Source organism: Heterodontus francisci, chromosome 28 (genome assembly GCF_036365525.1).
Source record: "Heterodontus francisci isolate sHetFra1 chromosome 28, sHetFra1.hap1, whole genome shotgun sequence".
Classification (NCBI taxonomy): domain Eukaryota; kingdom Metazoa; phylum Chordata; class Chondrichthyes; order Heterodontiformes; family Heterodontidae; genus Heterodontus; species Heterodontus francisci.
Window position 1 is genome coordinate 644871 of NC_090398.1, and position 16799 is coordinate 661669.

Sequence of the window (16799 nt, forward strand, 5' to 3'; positions counted from 1 at the left end):
GCGAGTGAGAGACTGGGAGGGGCGTGGGTAGAGTGAGACTGGGAGGGGGATGGCGAGAGTGAGACTGGGAGGGGCGTGGGGAGAGTGAGACTGGGAGTGTGATGGGGAGAGAGAGACTGGGAGGGGGATGGGGAGAGAGAGACTGGGAGGGGGATGGGGAGAGAGAGACTGGGAGGGGCGTGGGGAGAGAGGGTCTGGGAGGGGGATGGGGAGAGTGAGACTGGGTGGGGCGTGGGGAGAGTGAGACTGGGAGGGGGATGGGGTGAGTGAGACTGGGAGGGGGATGGGGAGAGAGATACTGGGAGGGGGAAGGGGAGAGAGAGACTGGGAGGGGGATGGGGAGAGAGAGACTGGGAGGGGTGTGGGGAGAGTGAGACTGGGAGGGGCGTGGGGAGAGTGAGACTGGGAGGGGGTGGGGAGAGTGACACTGGGAGGGGGATGGGGAGAGAGAGACTGGGAAGGGGATGGGGGAGAGAGGGACTGGGAGGGGAATGGGGAGTGAGAGACTGGGAGGGGGATGGGGAGAGAGGGACTGGGAGGGGGATGGGGAGAGAGAGACTGGGAGGGGGATGGGGAGAGAGAGACTGGGAGGGGGATGGGGAGTGAGAGACTGGAGGGGGATGGGGAGTGAGAGACTGGGAGGGGGATGGGGAGAGTGAGACTGGGAGGGGGATGGGGAGAGAGAGACTGGGAGAGGGATGGCGAGTGAGAGACTGGGAGGGGCGTGGGTAGAGTGAGACTGGGAGGGGGATGGCGAGAGTGAGACTGGGAGGGGGATGGGGAGAGAGAGACTGGGAGGGGGATGGGGAGTGAGAGACTGGGAGGGGGATGGGGAGAGTGAGACTGGGAGGGGGATGGGGAGAGAGAGACTGGGAGAGGGATGGCGAGTGAGAGACTGGGAGGGGCGTGGGTGGAGTGAGACTGGAGGGGGATGGGGAGAGAGAGACTGGGAAGGGGATGGGGAGAGAGGGAATGGGAGGGGAATGGGGAGTGAGAGACTGGGAGGGGGATGGGGAGAGAGGGACTGGGAGGGGGATGGGGAGTGAGAGACTGGGAGGGGGATGGGGAGAGTGAGACTGGGAGGGGGATGGGGAGAGTGAGACTGGGAGGGGGATGGGGAGAGAGAGACTGGGAGGGGGATGGGGAGTGAGAGACTGGGAGGGGGATGGGGAGTGAGAGACTGGGAGGGGGATGGGGAGAGTGAGACTGGGAGGGGGAAGGGGAGAGAGAGACTGGGAGAGGGATGGCGAGTGAGAGACTGGGAGGGGCGTGGGTAGAGTGAGACTGGGAGGGGGATGGCGAGAGTGAGACTGGGAGGGGCGTGGGGAGAGTGAGACTGGGAGTGTGATGGGGAGAGAGAGACTGGGAGGGGGATGGGGAGAGAGAGACTGGGAGGGGGATGGGGAGAGAGAGACTGGGAGGGGTGTGGGGAGAGAGGGTCTGGGAGGGGGATGGGGAGAGTGAGACTGGGTGGGGCGTGGGGAGAGTGAGACTGGGAGGGGGATGGGGTGAGTGAGACTGGGAGGGGGATGGGGAGAGAGATACTGGGAGGGGGAAGGGGAGAGAGAGACTGGGAGGGGGATGGGGAGAGAGAGACTGGGAGGGGTGTGGGGAGAGTGAGACTGGGAGGGGCGTGGGGAGAGTGAGACTGGGAGGGGGTGGGGAGAGTGACACTGGGAGGGGGATGGGGAGAGAGAGACTGGGAAGGGGATGGGGAGAGAGGGACTGGGAGGGGAATGGGGAGTGAGAGACTGGGAGGGGGATGGGGAGAGAGGGACTGGGAGGGGGATGGGGAGAGAGAGACTGGGAGGGGGATGGGGAGAGAGAGACTGGGAGGGGCGTGGGGAGAGAGGGACTGGGAGGGGGATGGGGAGAGAGAGACTGGGAGGTGGATGGGGAGAGAGAGACTGGGAGGGGGATGGGGAGAGAGGGACTGGGAGAGGGATGGCGAGTGAGAGACTGGGAGGGGGATGGGGAGAGTGAGACTGGGAGGGGGATGGGGAGAGAGAGACTGGGAGAGGGATGGCGAGTGAGAGACTGGGAGGGGGATGGGGAGAGAGGGACTGGGAGGGGGATGGGGAGAGAGGGACTGGGAGGGGGATGGGGAGAGAGAGACTGGGAGGGGGATGGGGAGAGAGGGACTGGGAGAGGGATGGCGAGTGAGAGACTGGGAGGGGGATGGGGAGAGTGAGACTGGGAGGGGGATGGGGAGAGAGAGACTGGGAGAGGGATGGCGAGTGAGAGACTGGGAGGGGGATGGGGAGAGTGAGACTGGGAGGGGGATGGGGAGAGAGGGACTGGGAGGGGGATGGGGAGAGAGAGACTGGGAGGGGGATGGGGAGTGAGAGACTGGGAGGGGGATGGGGAGAGAGAGACTGGGAGGGGGATGGGGAGAGTGAGACTGGGAGGGGGATGGGGAGAGTGAGACTGGTAGAGGGATGGGGAGAGAGGGACTGGGAGGGGGATGGGGAGAGAGAGACTGGGAGGGGGATGGGGAGTGAGAGACTGGGAGGGGGATGGGGAGAGTGAGACTGGAGGGGGAAGGGGAGAGTGAGACTGGGAGGGGGATGGAGAGAGAGAGACTGGGAGGGGGATGGGGAGAGTGAGACTGCGAGGGGGATGGGGAGAGTGAGACTGGGAGGGGGATGGGGAGAGAGAGACTGGGAGAGGGATGGCGAGTGAGAGACTGGGAGGGGGATGGGGAGTGAGAGACTGGAGGGGGATGGGGAGAGACGGACTGGGAGGGGGATGGGGAGAGAGGGACTGGGAGAGGGATGGGGAGAGAGAGACTGGGAGGGGGATGGGGAGAGAGAGACTGGGAGGGGGATGGGGAGTGAGAGACTGGGAGGGGGATGGGGAGAGTGAGACTGGGAGGGGGAAGGGGAGAGTGAGACTGGGAGGGGGATGGGGAGAGAGAGACTGGGAGGGGGATGGGGAGAGAGAGACTGGGAGGGGGATGGGGAGTGAGAGACTGGGAGGGGGATGGGGAGTGTGAGACTGGGTGGGGGATGGGGAGAGTGAGACTGGGAGGGGGATGGGGAGAGTGAGACTGGGAGGGGGATGGGGAGTGAGAGACTGGGAGGGGGATGGGGAGTGTGAGACTGGGTGGGGGATGGGGAGAGTGAGACTGGGGGGGGGATGGGGAGAGTGAGACTGGGAGGGGGATGGGGAGAGAGAGACTGGGAGGGGGATGGGGAGAGAGAGACTGGGAGGGGGATGGGGAGTGAGAGACTGGGAGGGGGATGGGGAGTGTGAGACTGGGTGGGGGATGGGGAGAGAGAGACTGGGAGGGGGATGGGGAGAGAGAGACTGGGAGGGGGATGGGGAGTGAGAGACTGGGAGGGGGATGGGGAGTGTGAGACTGGGTGGGGGATGGGGAGAGTGAGACTGGGAGGGGGTGGGGAGAGTGAGACTGGGAGGGGGATGGGGAGAGTGAGACTGGGAGGGGGATGGGGAGAGAGAGACTGGGAGAGGGATGGCGAGTGAGAGACTGGGAGGGGGATGGGGAGTGAGAGACTGGAGGGGGATGGGGAGAGAGAGACTGGGAGGGGGATGGGGAGAGTGAGACTGGGAGGGGGATGGGGAGTGAGAGACTGGGAGGGGGATGGGGAGTGAGAGACTGGGAGGGGGATGGGGAGAGTGAGACTGGGAGGGGGATGGGGAGAGTGAGACTGGGAGGGGGATGGCGAGTGAGAGACTGGGAGGGGGATGGGGAGAGAGAGACTGGGAGGGGGATGGGGAGAGTGAGACTGGGAGGGGGATGGGGAGTGAGAGACTGGGAGGGGGATGGGGAGTGAGAGACTGGGAGGGGGATGGGGAGAGTGAGACTGGGAGGGGGATGGGGAGAGAGAGACTGGGAGAGGTATGGGGAGAGAGAGACTGGGAGGGGGATGGGGAGAGAGAGACTGGGAGGGGGATGGGGAGAGATAGACTGGGAGGGGGATGGGGAGAGTGAGACTGGGAGGGGGATGGGGAGAGAGGGACTGGGAGGGGGATGGGGAGAGAGAGACTGGGAGGGGGATGGGGAGAGAGAGACTGGGAGGGGGATGGGGAGAGAGGGACTGGGAGGGGGATGGGGAGAGAGGGACTGGGAGGGGAATGGGGAGAGAGGGACTGGGAGGGGGATGGGGAGAGAGAGACTGGGAGGGGGATGGGGAGAGAGAGACTGGGAGGGGGATGGGGAGAGAGAGACTGGGAGGGGGATGGGGAGAGAGAGACTGGGAGGGGGATGGGGAGAGTGAGACTGGGAGGGGGATGGGGAGAGAGGGACTGGGAGGGGGATGGGGAGAGAGGGACTGGGAGGGGGATGGGGAGAGAGAGACTGGGAGGGGGATGGGGAGAGAGAGACTGGGAGGGGGATGGGGAGAGTGAGACTGGGAGGGGGATGGGGAGAGAGAGACTGGGAGAGGGATGGCGAGTGAGAGACTGGGAGGGGGATGGGGAGAGAGAGACTGGGAGGGGGATGGGGAGAGAGAGACTGGGAGGGGGATGGGGAGAGAGAGACTGGGAGAGGGATGGCGAGTGAGAGACTGGGAGGGGGATGGGGAGAGTGAGACTGGGAGGGGGATGGGGAGAGAGGGACTGGGAGGGGGATGGGGAGAGAGAGACTGGGAGGGGGATGGGGAGAGAGGGACTGGGAGGGGGATGGGAAGTGAGGGACTGGGAGGGGGATGGGGAGAGAGAGAATGGGAGGGGGATGGGGAGAGAGAGACTGGGATGGGGATGGGGAGAGAGAGACTGGGAGGGGCGTGGGGAGAGTGAGACTGAGAGGGGGATGGGGAGAGAGAGACTGGGAGGGGGATGGGGAGAGAGGGACTGGGAGGGGGATGGGGAGAGAGGGACTGGGAGGGGGATGGGGAGAGAGAGACTGGGAGGGGGATGGGGAGAGTGAGACTGGGAGGGGGATGGGGAGAGAGGGACTGGGAGGGGGATGGGGAGAGAGGGACTGGGAGGGGGATGGGGAGAGAGAGACTGGGAGGGGGATGGGGAGAGAGAGACTGGGAGGGGGATGGGGAGAGAGGGACTGGGAGGGGGATGGGGAGAGAGAGACTGGGAGGGGGATGGGGAGAGAGAGACTGGGAGGGGGATGGGGAGAGAGAGACTGGGAGGGGGATGGGGAGAGAGAGACTGGGAGGGGCGTGGGGAGAGTGAGACTGAGAGGGGGATGGGGAGAGAGAGACTGGGAGGGGGATGGGGAGAGAGGGACTGGGAGGGGGATGGGGAGAGAGAGACTGGGAGGGGGATGGGGAGAGAGAGACTGGGAGGGGGATGGGGAGAGAGAGACTGGGAGGGGGATGGGGAGAGAGGGACTGGGAGGGGGATGGGAAGTGAGGGACTGGGAGGGGGATGGGGATAGAGAGACTGGGAGGGGGATGGGGAGAGAGGGACTGGGAGGGGGATGGGAAGTGAGGGACTGGGAGGGGGATGGGGAGAGAGAGACTGGGAGGGGGATGGGGAGAGAGAGACTGGGAGGGGGATGGGGAGAGAGAGACTGGGAGGGGCGTGGGGAGAGTGAGACTGAGAGGGGGATGGGGAGAGAGGGACTGGGAGGGGGATGGGGAGAGAGGGACTGGGAGGGGGATGGGAAGTGAGGGACTGGGAGGGGGATGGGGAGAGAGAGACTGGGTGGGGGATGGGGAGAGAGAGACTGGGAGGGGGATGGGGAGAGAGAGACTGGGAGGGGGATGGGGAGAGAGAGACTGGGAGGGGCGTGGGGAGAGTGAGACTGGGAGGGGGATGGGGAGAGAGAGACTGGGAGGGGGATGGGGAGCGTGAGACTGAGAGGGGGATGGGGAGAGATAGACTGGGAGGGGGATGGGGAGAGTGAGACAGAGAGGGGGATGGGGAGAGAGGGACTGGGAGGGGGATGGGGAGAGAGGGACTGGGAGGGGGATGGGGAGAGAGAGACTGGGAGGGGGATGGGGAGAGAGGGACTGGGAGGGGGATGGGGAGAGAGAGACTGGGAGGGGGATGGGGAGAGAGAGACTGGGAGGGGGATGGGGAGAGAGAGACTGGGAGGGGGATGGGGAGAGAGAGACTGGGAGGGGGATGGGGAGAGAGGGACTGGGAGGGGGATGGGGAGAGAGGGACTGGGAGGGGGATGGGGAGAGAGAGACTGGGAGGGGGATGGGGAGAGAGAGACTGGGAGGGGGATGGGGAGAGAGGGACTGGGAGGGGGATGGGGAGAGAGGGACTGGGAGGGGGATGGGGAGAGAGAGACAGGGAGGGGGATGGGGAGAGAGAGACTGGGAGGGGGATGGGGAGAGAGGGACTGGGAGGGGGATGGGGAGAGTGAGATTGGGAGGGGGATGGGGAGAGAGGGACTGGGAGGGGGATGGGGAGAGAGAGACTGGGAGGGGGATGGGGAGAGAGGGACTGGGAGGGGGATGGGGAGAGAGGGACTGGGAGGGAATGGGGAGAGAGGGACTGGGAGGGGGATGGGGAGAGAGAGACTGGGAGGGGGATGGGGAGAGAGGGACTGGGAGGGGGATGGGGAGAGAGGGACTGGGAGGGGGATGGGGAGAGAGAGACTGGGAGGGGGATGGGGAGAGAGGGACTGGGAGGGGGATGGGGAGAGAGAGACTGGGAGGGGGATGGGGAGAGAGGGACTGGGAGGGGGATGGGGAGAGAGAGACTGGGAGGGGGATGGGGAGAGAGGGACTGGGAGGGGGATGGGGAGAGAGAGACTGGGAGGGGGATGGGGAGAGAGGGACTGGGAGGGGGATGGGGAGAGAGGGACTGGGAGGGGGATGGGGAGAGAGAGACTGGGAGGGGGATGGGGAGAGAGAGACTGGGAGGGGGATGGGGAGAGAGGGACTGGGAGGGGGATGGGGAGAGAGAGACTGGGAGGGGGATGGGGAGAGAGGGACTGGGAGGGGGATGGGGAGAGAGGGACTGGGAGGGGGATGGGGAGAGAGAGACTGGGAGGGGGATGGGGAGAGAGAGACTGGGAGGGGGATGGGGAGAGAGGGACTGGGAGGGGGATGGGGAGAGAGGGACTGGGAGGGGGATGGGGAGAGAGGGACTGGGAGGGGGATGGGGAGAGAGGGACTGGGAGGGGGATGGGGAGAGAGAGACTGGGAGGGGGATGGGGAGAGAGAGACTGGGAGGGGGATGGGGAGAGAGAGACTGGGAGGGGGATGGGGAGAGAGGGACTGGGAGGGGGATGGGGAGAGAGGGACTGGGAGGGGGATGGGGAGAGAGAGACTGGGAGGGGGATGGGGAGAGAGGGACTGGGAGGGGGATGGGGAGAGAGGGACTGGGAGGGGGATGGGGAGAGAGGGACTGGGAGGGGGATGGGGAGAGAGGGACTGGGAGGGGGATGGGGAGAGAGGGACTGGGAGGGGGATGGGGAGAGAGAGACTGGGAGGGGGATGGGGAGAGAGAGACTGGGAGGGGGATGGGGAGAGAGGGACTGGGAGGGGGATGGGGAGAGAGAGACTGGGAGGGGGATGGGGAGAGAGAGACTGGGAGGGGGATGGGGAGAGAGAGACTGGGAGGGGCGTGGGGAGAGTGAGATTGGGAGGGGGATGGGGAGAGAGGGACTGGGAGGGGGATGGGGAGAGAGGGACTGGGAGGGGGATGGGGAGAGAGGGACTGGGAGGGGGATGGGGAGAGAGAGACTGGGAGGGGGATGGGGAGAGAGAGACTGGGAGGGGGATGGGGAGAGAGGGACTGGGAGGGGGATGGGGAGAGAGGGACTGGGAGGGGGATGGGGAGAGAGGGACTGGGAGGGGGATGGGGAGAGAGGGACTGGGAGGGGGATGGGGAGAGAGGGACTGGGAGGGGGATGGGGAGAGAGGGACTGGGAGGGGGATGGGGAGAGAGGGACTGGGAGGGGGATGGGGAGAGAGAGACTGGGAGGGGGATGGGGAGAGAGAGACTGGGAGGGGGATGGGGAGAGAGGGACTGGGAGGGGGATGGGGAGAGAGGGACTGGGAGGGGGATGGGGAGAGAGGGACTGGGAGGGGGATGGGGAGAGAGGGACTGGGAGGGGGATGGGGAGAGAGAGACTGGGAGGGGGATGGGGAGAGAGAGACTGGGAGGGGGATGGGGAGAGAGAGACTGGGAGGGGGATGGGGAGAGAGGGACTGGGAGGGGGATGGGGAGAGAGGGACTGGGAGGGGGATGGGGAGAGAGAGACTGGGAGGGGGATGGGGAGAGAGGGACTGGGAGGGGGATGGGGAGAGAGGGACTGGGAGGGGGATGGGGAGAGAGGGACTGGGAGGGGGATGGGGAGAGAGGGACTGGGAGGGGGATGGGGAGAGAGAGACTGGGAGGGGGATGGGGAGAGAGAGACTGGGAGGGGGATGGGGAGAGAGGGACTGGGAGGGGGATGGGGAGAGAGAGACTGGGAGGGGGATGGGGAGAGAGAGACTGGGAGGGGGATGGGGAGAGAGAGACTGGGAGGGGCGTGGGGTGAGTGAGATTGGGAGGGGGATGGGGAGAGAGGGACTGGGAGGGGGATGGGGAGAGAGGGACTGGGAGGGGGATGGGGAGAGAGGGACTGGGAGGGGGATGGGGAGAGAGAGACTGGGAGGGGGATGGGGAGAGAGAGACTGGGAGGGGGATGGGGAGAGAGGGACTGGGAGGGGGATGGGGAGAGAGGGACTGGGAGGGGGATGGGGAGAGAGGGACTGGGAGGGGGATGGGGAGAGAGGGACTGGGAGGGGGATGGGGAGAGAGGGACTGGGAGGGGGATGGGGAGAGAGGGACTGGGAGGGGGATGGGGAGAGAGAGACTGGGAGGGGGATGGGGAGAGAGGGACTGGGAGGGGGATGGGGAGAGAGAGACTGGGAGGGGGATGGGGAGAGAGAGACTGGGAGGGGGATGGGGAGAGAGGGACTGGGAGGGGGATGGGGAGAGAGGGACTGGGAGGGGAATGGGGAGAGAGGGACTGGGAGGGGGATGGGGAGAGAGAGACTGGGAGGGGGATGGGGAGAGAGAGACTGGGAGGGGGATGGGGAGAGAGAGACTGGGAGGGGGATGGGGAGAGAGGGACTGGGAGGGGGATGGGGAGAGAGGGACTGGGAGAGGGATGGGGAGTGAGGGACTGGGAGGGGGATGGGGAGAGAGAGACTGGGAGGGGGATGGGGAGAGAGAGACTGGGAGGGGGATGGGGAGAGAGGGACTGGGAGGGGGATGGGGTGAGAGAGACTGGGAGGGGGATGGGGAGAGAGAGACTGGGAGGGGGATGGGGAGAGAGGGACTGGGAGGGGGATGGGGAGAGAGAGACTGGGAGGGGGATGGGGATAGAGGGACTGGGAGGGGGATGGGGAGAGAGGGGCTGGGAGGGGGATGGGGAGAGAGAGACTGGGAGGGGGATGGGGAGAGAGAGACTGGGAGGGGGATGGGGAGAGAGGGACTGGGAGGGGGATGGGGAGAGTGAGACAGAGAGGGGGATGGGGAGAGAGAGACTGGGAGGGGGATGGGGAGAGAGGGACTGGGAGGGGGATGGGGAGAGAGAGACTGGGAGGGGGATGGGGAGAGAGGGACTGGGAGGGGGATGGGGAGAGTGAGACTGGGAGGGGGATGGGGAGAGAGGGACTGGGAGGGGGATGGGGAGAGATAGACTGGGAGGGGTGTGGGGAGAGAGAGACTGGGAGTGGGATGGGGAGAGAGGGACTGGGAGGGGGATGGGGAGTGAGGGACTGGGAAGGGGATGGGGAGAGAGAGACTGGGAGGGGCGTGGGGAGTGAGAGACTGGGAGGGGGATGGGGAGAGAGGGACTGGGAGGGGGATGGGGAGTGAGGGACTGGGAGGGGGATGGGGAGAGAGAGACTGGGAGGGGGATGGGGAGAGAGGGACTGGGAGGGGGATGGGGAGAGAGAGACTGGGAGGGGGATGGGGAGAGAGGGACTGGGAGGGGGATGGGGAGAGAGGGACTGGGAGGGGGATGGGGAGAGAGAGACTGGGAGGGGGATGGGGAGAGAGAGACTGGGAGGGGGATGGGGAGAGAGGGACTGGGAGGGGGATGGGGAGAGAGGGACTGGGAGGGGGATGGGGAGAGAGAGACTGGGAGGGGGATGGGGAGAGAGAGACTGGGAGGGGGATGGGGAGAGAGAGACTGGGAGGGGGATGGGGAGAGAGGGACTGGGAGGGGGATGGGGAGAGAGGGACTGGGAGGGGGATGGGGAGAGAGGGACTGGGAGGGGGATGGGGAGAGAGGGACTGGGAGGGGGATGGGGAGAGAGGGACTGGGAGGGGGATGGGGAGAGAGAGACTGGGAGGGGGATGGGGAGAGAGGGACTGGGAGGGGGATGGGGAGAGAGAGACTGGGAGGGGGATGGGGAGAGAGGGACTGGGAGGGGGATGGGGAGAGAGGGACTGGGAGGGGGATGGGGAGAGAGGGACTGGGAGGGGGATGGGGAGAGAGGGACTGGGAGGGGGATGGGGAGAGAGGGACTGGGAGGGGGATGGGGAGAGAGAGACTGGGAGGGGGATGGGGAGAGAGGGACTGGGAGGGGGATGGGGAGAGAGAGACTGGGAGGGGGATGGGGAGAGAGAGACTGGGAGGGGGATGGGGAGAGAGGGACTGGGAGGGGGATGGGGAGAGAGGGACTGGGAGGGGGATGGGGAGAGAGGGACTGGGAGGGGGATGGGGAGAGAGGGACTGGGAGGGGGATGGGGAGAGAGAGACTGGGAGGGGGATGGGGAGAGAGAGACTGGGAGGGGGATGGGGAGACAGGGACTGGGAGGGGGATGGGGAGAGAGGGACTGGGAGGGGGATGGGGAGAGAGGGGCTGGGAGGGGGATGGGGAGAGAGGGACTGGGAGGGGGATGGGGAGAGAGGGACTGGGTGGGGGATGGGGAGAGAGGGACTGGGAGGGGGATGGGGAGAGAGGGACTGGGAGGGGGATGGGGAGAGAGAGACTGGGAGGGGGATGGGGAGCGAGGGACTGGGAGGGGGATGGGGAGAGAGGGACTGGGTGGGGGATGGGGAGAGAGAGACTGGGTGGGGGATGGGGAGAGAGGGACTGGGTGGGGGATGGGGAGAGAGAGACTGGGAGGGGGATGGGGAGAGAGAGACTGGGTGGGGGATGGGGAGAGAGGGACTGGGTGGGGGATGGGGAGAGAGGGACTGGGTGGGGGATGGGGAGAGAGGGACTGGGAGGGGGATGGGGAGAGAGGGACTGGGTGGGGGATGGGGAGAGAGGGACTGGGTGGGGGATGGGGAGAGAGAGACTGGGAGGGGGATGGGGAGACAGCATCACCAAGAATGGTGATTGTGCATTTTGATAGCCAGCCTGGCTGTGTTTCCGACACTGATAAAACTGCACCTCCTTTCCTCCTCCCATCAGGATACACTGGTTATCGTGGTGTCCCTTTTCCCGATGTTGTTCATCCTTTTGGAAGTCATCATTTCCGTCGTGATTACTGCCTACGCACGGAAGTCATTGCGCTCGTTGTCTCTGAGCAAGACGGTAGGAAGTCTAGCTTTACGGTGGCCATGGTGTCCCGGTGGTGGGGAGGGGGAATGTTTCAAAGCGACCGGGGTCGGTCACGTCAGTCGACATGAACAACGACCAATCTCTGTTTAATGAAACAATGTCCTGCAGCAGACTGACACGACCCTCTATTTCGGGGTTGGGGCTGGAGGTGACGTCTGTTCGTGGCAGGAATTAATCCCCGGGTCTCACGGGGGTCAAAGGTCACTGCCAGAATCATCTAATTTGTAGTTCAGGGACAAAACTGGGCGCAGAACGGCAGGGAGAATGACCCCTGCTATTGTGCCCGCGGGTCATAGTATATATCACTGGAAGAACAGAGGAAGCCTCCGTTAACATGGGACCCAAAAGATGGCGCTTTGACAGTGCGGCACTCCCTCAGTACTGACCCTCCGACAGTTCAGCACTCCCTCAGTACTGACCCTCTGATAGTGCGGCACTCCCTCAGTACTGACCCTCTGACAGTGCAGCACTCCCTCAGTACTGACCCTCCGACAGTGCAGCACTCCCTCAGTACTGACCCTCCGACAGTTCAGCACTCCCTCAGTACTGACCCTCCGACAGCGCAGCACTCCCTCAATACTAACCCTCCGACAGTGCAGCACTCCCTCAGTACTGACCCTCCGACAGTGCCGCACTCCCTCAGTACTGACCCTCCGATAGTGCCGCACTCCCTCAGTACTGACCCTCCGACAGTGCCGCACTCCCTCAGTACTGACCCTCTGACAGTGCAGGACTCTCTCAGTACTGACCCTCCGACAGTGCAGCACTCTCTCAGTACTGACCCTCCGACAGTGCCGCACTCCCTCAGTACTAACCCTCCGACAGTGCAGCACTCTCTCAGTACTGACCCTCCGACAGTGCCGCACTCCCTCAGTACTGACCCTCCGACAGTGCAGCACTCCCTCAGTACTGACCCTCCGACAGTGCAGCACTCCCTCAGTACTGACCTTTCGACAGTGCAGCATTCCCTCAGTACTGACCCTCCGACAGTGCAGCACTCTCTCAGTACTGACCTTCCGACAGTGCAGCACTCCCTCAGTACTGACCCTCCGACAGTGCAGCACTCCCTCAATACTAACCCTCCGACAGTGCAGCACTCCCTCAGTACTGACCCTCCGACAGTGCAGCACTCCCTCAGTACTGACCCTCCGACAGTGCCGCACTCCCTCAGTACTGACCCTCCGACAGTGCAGCACTCCCTCAGTACTGACCCTCCGACAGTGCAGCACTCCCTCAATACTAACCCTCCGACAGTGCAGCACTCCCTCAATACTAACCCTCCGACAGTGCAGCACTCCCTCAGTACTGACCTTCCGACAGTGCAGCAATCCCTCAGTATTGACCCTCCGACAGTGCAGCACTCCCTCAGTACTGACCCTCCGACAGTGCAGCACTCCCTCAGTACTGACCCTCCGACAGTGCAGCACTCCCTCAATACTAACCCTCCGACAGTGCAGCACTCCCTCAGTACTGACCCTCCGACAGTGCAGCACTCCCTCAATACTAACCCTCCGACAGTGCAGCACTCCCTCAGTACTGACCCTCCGACAGTGCCGCACTCCCTCAGTACTGACCCTCCGACAGTGCAGCACACCCTCAGTACTGACCCTCTGAGTGTAATACGTTTTTTGGTGCATTTTGAAGGTTTTCGCAGTGCTTTACTATTTATTGTGCATCTCTCTTTCTGTTGTGCATTCAGACTCTGGTGTTGAGACCACCCGCAGCACAAGACCCCCCTGGAGACCCTTGGGGATCCCAGTGAAGATCTCATCTAATCGTTGATTGCCTTTGATATGGTAACAGCTGCCACACAATCCTTCTGTTTCTCTCCGTCGTTCAGTCCTATCCATCCCCTGACTCTGCAAAAAGAGGACAAGAAAAAAAAACTGCCCTTTTCACCAGCAACTTTCCAAACTTTACAACGTGTCAAACTTCTTCTCAGGCAATGGAATTCTCTCGGTCACTGCAAGATCATGTCCGAATTATTACAGAACAAAAACAAGGATGTTATTCAGTGAATGTTTATAACACTGGTTCAGCCTCAACTGGAGTATTGTGTCCAGTTCCGGGCTCCACACTTTAGGAAGGATGTGAAGGCGTTAGAGAGGGTGCAGGAAAGATTCAGGAGAATGGTTCCCAGGGATGAGGGACTTCAGTTAACGTGGATAGATTGGAGAAGCTGGGACTGTTCTCCTCGGGGAAGAGAAGGTTGAGAGGAGATTTGATCGAGGTGTTCAAAATCGTGAGGGGGGGTTCTGGACAGAGTAGATCAGGAGAAACCGTTCCCATTGGTGGAAGGATCCGGAACCAGAGGACACTGATTTAAGGTGATTGGCGCAAGAAGCAACAGAGACAAGAGGGAAAACTATTTCACACAGCGAGTGGTTAGGATCTGGAATGCTCTGTCTGAGAGTGTGGTGGAGGCAGATTCAATCGAGGCTCTCAAAAGGGAATTGGAGAATTATCTGGAGAGGAAGAATTTGCAGGGCGACGGGGAAAAGGCAGTGGGGAGTGGGGCTAGGTGAGTTGCTCTGGCAGAGAGTTGGCAGGGACATGATGGGCCGAATAGCCGCCTCTTCTTCTGTAACCGTTCGATGATTCTCTGTTTCTGCGCGGCAGCCATTTTACGCACAGCAAGCTCCCACAAGCTGAAATATGATAATGACCCAGATTATCAGTTCTTATTAATTGACGTTCCAGATCACAACAACTCTCTGCGTCAAAAACATTTCTCCTCATCTCCCCCTCTGGTCCCTCTGCCGATTATCTTCAATCTGTGTCCCTCTGGTTACCGACCCTCCAGCCACCGGAAACTGTTTCTCCTCATTTACTGAATCCGAAACCCTTCACGGCATTAAGCGCACCGATTAAATCGCCTCTTAACCTCCTCCTCTCATAGGAGAACAATCCCAGCTTCTCCAGTCTCTCCACGTTCACTGAGCTCCCTCCTTAACCAGTTGCAGAAAAATAATTGTTTCCCATCGGCCAGCAATGAAAGAGCAAAGATCTCAGATTTCGAGTGAAGCTGTACCCCTGGGGGACACGGATTCAAATCCCACCATTGGATGGTCAAATTCAATTGAATAATAAATGTAATTAATTCATCGAAATAAAATCGGGAATTGTCAGCTGGACTCAGTAATGGTGACCGTGAAACTGTCATCGATTGTCGCAAAAAAACCCATCTTGTTCACTAATATCCTTTCGGGAAGGAACTCTGCCGTCCTTACCCGGTCTGGCCTACATGTGACTCCAGACCCACAGCGATGTGGCTCACTCTTAACTACCCTCTTCCGATGGCCTCGCAAGCCACTCAGTTCAAGGGCAAATAGGGATGGACCAACAAATGCTGGCCTGGCCAGTGACGCCAATTTCACATGAAAGAATGAAAAAACAATTGGTCCTGCATCGATTGCCGTTTGCGGGCGAGATTTCCAAACTTCTCCCACCCTTTGTGTGTAGAAACGTTCCTGAATTTCACTCCTGAAAGTTCTGGCTCCCATTTTTAGACTTTGACCCACCTCGTCCGAGACCCCCCCGACCAGCGGAAAGAGTTTCTCTCCAACCACCCCCCGATCAGTTCCCCTTAATATCTTGAAAATGGCTGTCAACTCCCCCCCCCCACTTAACCATCTAAATTCCAAGGAATCCATCCCTAGTTTGTGTAATCTCTCCTCGTAACTTAACCCTTGGAGTCCAGGTAAATCTACCCTGCTCTCCCTTCCAGGGACAGTATCTCCAATAACGGTGCTACAAATCACTCCCACAACAGCCCGCATTTATAGAGCGCCTTTGACAAGGCATCCCCTGTCACTTCAATCCGAGAAAATCTGACCCGATTCACATCAGGAGATTATTAGCGAGAGGTGACCCAAAGCTCGGTCAGAGTGGGAGTATTTGAGGAGAGTCTGAAAGGAGGAGAGAGAGAGGCGGAGAGGTTTAGGGAGGGAATTCCAGAGCTTAGGGCCCAGGCAGCTGAAGGGCTAATGTGAAATTATTTAGCAAAGTCATGTTAGTCACATAACCAATCTACTCTGTTACACTTAGAAAGGGTTGTATCATGGTTGGCAATGTAAAATATATTAAAATTATACAATGGTAACAATCAGTGACAGTGAGAGTATATGTCATCATTTTTTCCATTTATATAAAAACACAACAGTCCAGTACCACACATCACTTCTAAACAGGACATCAAAATCTTTCTAAAACTGTACGGGTGGAAACAGATTTATCGTAAGGAGCAAGACCACACAATATTCAAAGGCAGAGCTTTCCTGGAATCTTTGTTCGGTTGACTGTCAGTCCACAGCCTTCACACTTCCAAGTAGTGAGGGAGTGCTGCACTGTCGGAGGGTCAGTACTGAGGGAGTGCTGCACTGTCGGACGGTAAGTACTGAGGGAATACTGCACTGTCAGAGGGTCAGTACTGAGGGAGTGCTGCACCGTAAGAGGATCAGTACTGAAGGAGTGCTGCACTGTCAGAGGGTCAGTACTGAGGGAATACTGCACTGTCAGAGGGTCAGTACTGAGGGAGAGCTGCACCGTCAGAGGATCAGTACTGAGGGAGTGCTGCACTGTCGGAGGGTCAGTACTGAGGGAATACTGCACTGTCAGAGGGTCAGTACTGAGGGAATACTGCACTGTCAGAGGGTCAGTACTGAGGGAGAGCTGCACCGTCAGAGGATCAGTACTGAGGGAGAGCTGCACCGTCAGAGGATCAGTACTGAGGGAATACTGCACTGTCAGAGGGTCAGTACTGAGGGAGAGCTGCACCGTCAGAGGATCAGTACTGAGGGAGTGCTGCACTGTCGGAGGGTCAGTACTGAGGGAATACTGCACTGTCAGAGGGTCAGTACTGAGGGAGAGCTGCACCATCAGAGGATCAGTACTGAGGGAGTGCTGCACTGTCAGAGGGTCAGTACTGAGGGAGTGCTGCACTGTCAGAGGGTCAGTACTGAGGGGATGCTGCACCGTCAGAGGGTCAGTACTGAGGGAGTGCTGCACTGTCAGAGGGTCAGTACTGAGGGACTGCTGCACTGTCAGAGGGTCAGTACTGAGGGGATGCTGCACTGTCAGAGGATCAGTACTGAGGGAGAGCTGCACAATCAGAGGGTCAGTACTGAGGGTGTGCTGCACTGTCAGAGGATCAGTACTGAGGGAATGCTGCTCTGTCGGAGGGTCAGTACTGAGGGAGAGCTGCACATTCAGAGGGTCAGTACTGAGGGTGTGCTGCACTGTCAGAGGGTCAGTACTGAGGGAGTGCTGCACCGTCAGAGGGTCAGTACTGAGGGAGTGCTGCACTGTCAGAGGATCAGTACTGAGGGAGTGCTGCACTGTCAGAGGGTC

At 61.5% G+C, this 16799-nt stretch overlaps 1 protein-coding gene across 3 annotated transcripts in view; it reads left to right on the forward strand.

Moving 5' to 3' along the window:
* Positions 1–15546, forward strand: part of LOC137385069 (high affinity immunoglobulin epsilon receptor subunit beta-like) — a 98349-nt gene extending 82803 nt beyond the window's left edge. For all 3 annotated transcript variants that reach the window (XM_068059807.1, XM_068059806.1, XM_068059808.1), the window contains 2 exons: positions 11301–11423; positions 13150–15546. In XM_068059807.1, the coding sequence (XP_067915908.1) occupies positions 11301–11423; positions 13150–13212 (186 nt within the window). In that variant the 3' untranslated portion in view covers positions 13213–15546. The remainder of the gene's footprint in view (positions 1–11300; positions 11424–13149) is intronic.
* Positions 15547–16799: the final 1253 nt, after the last annotated feature.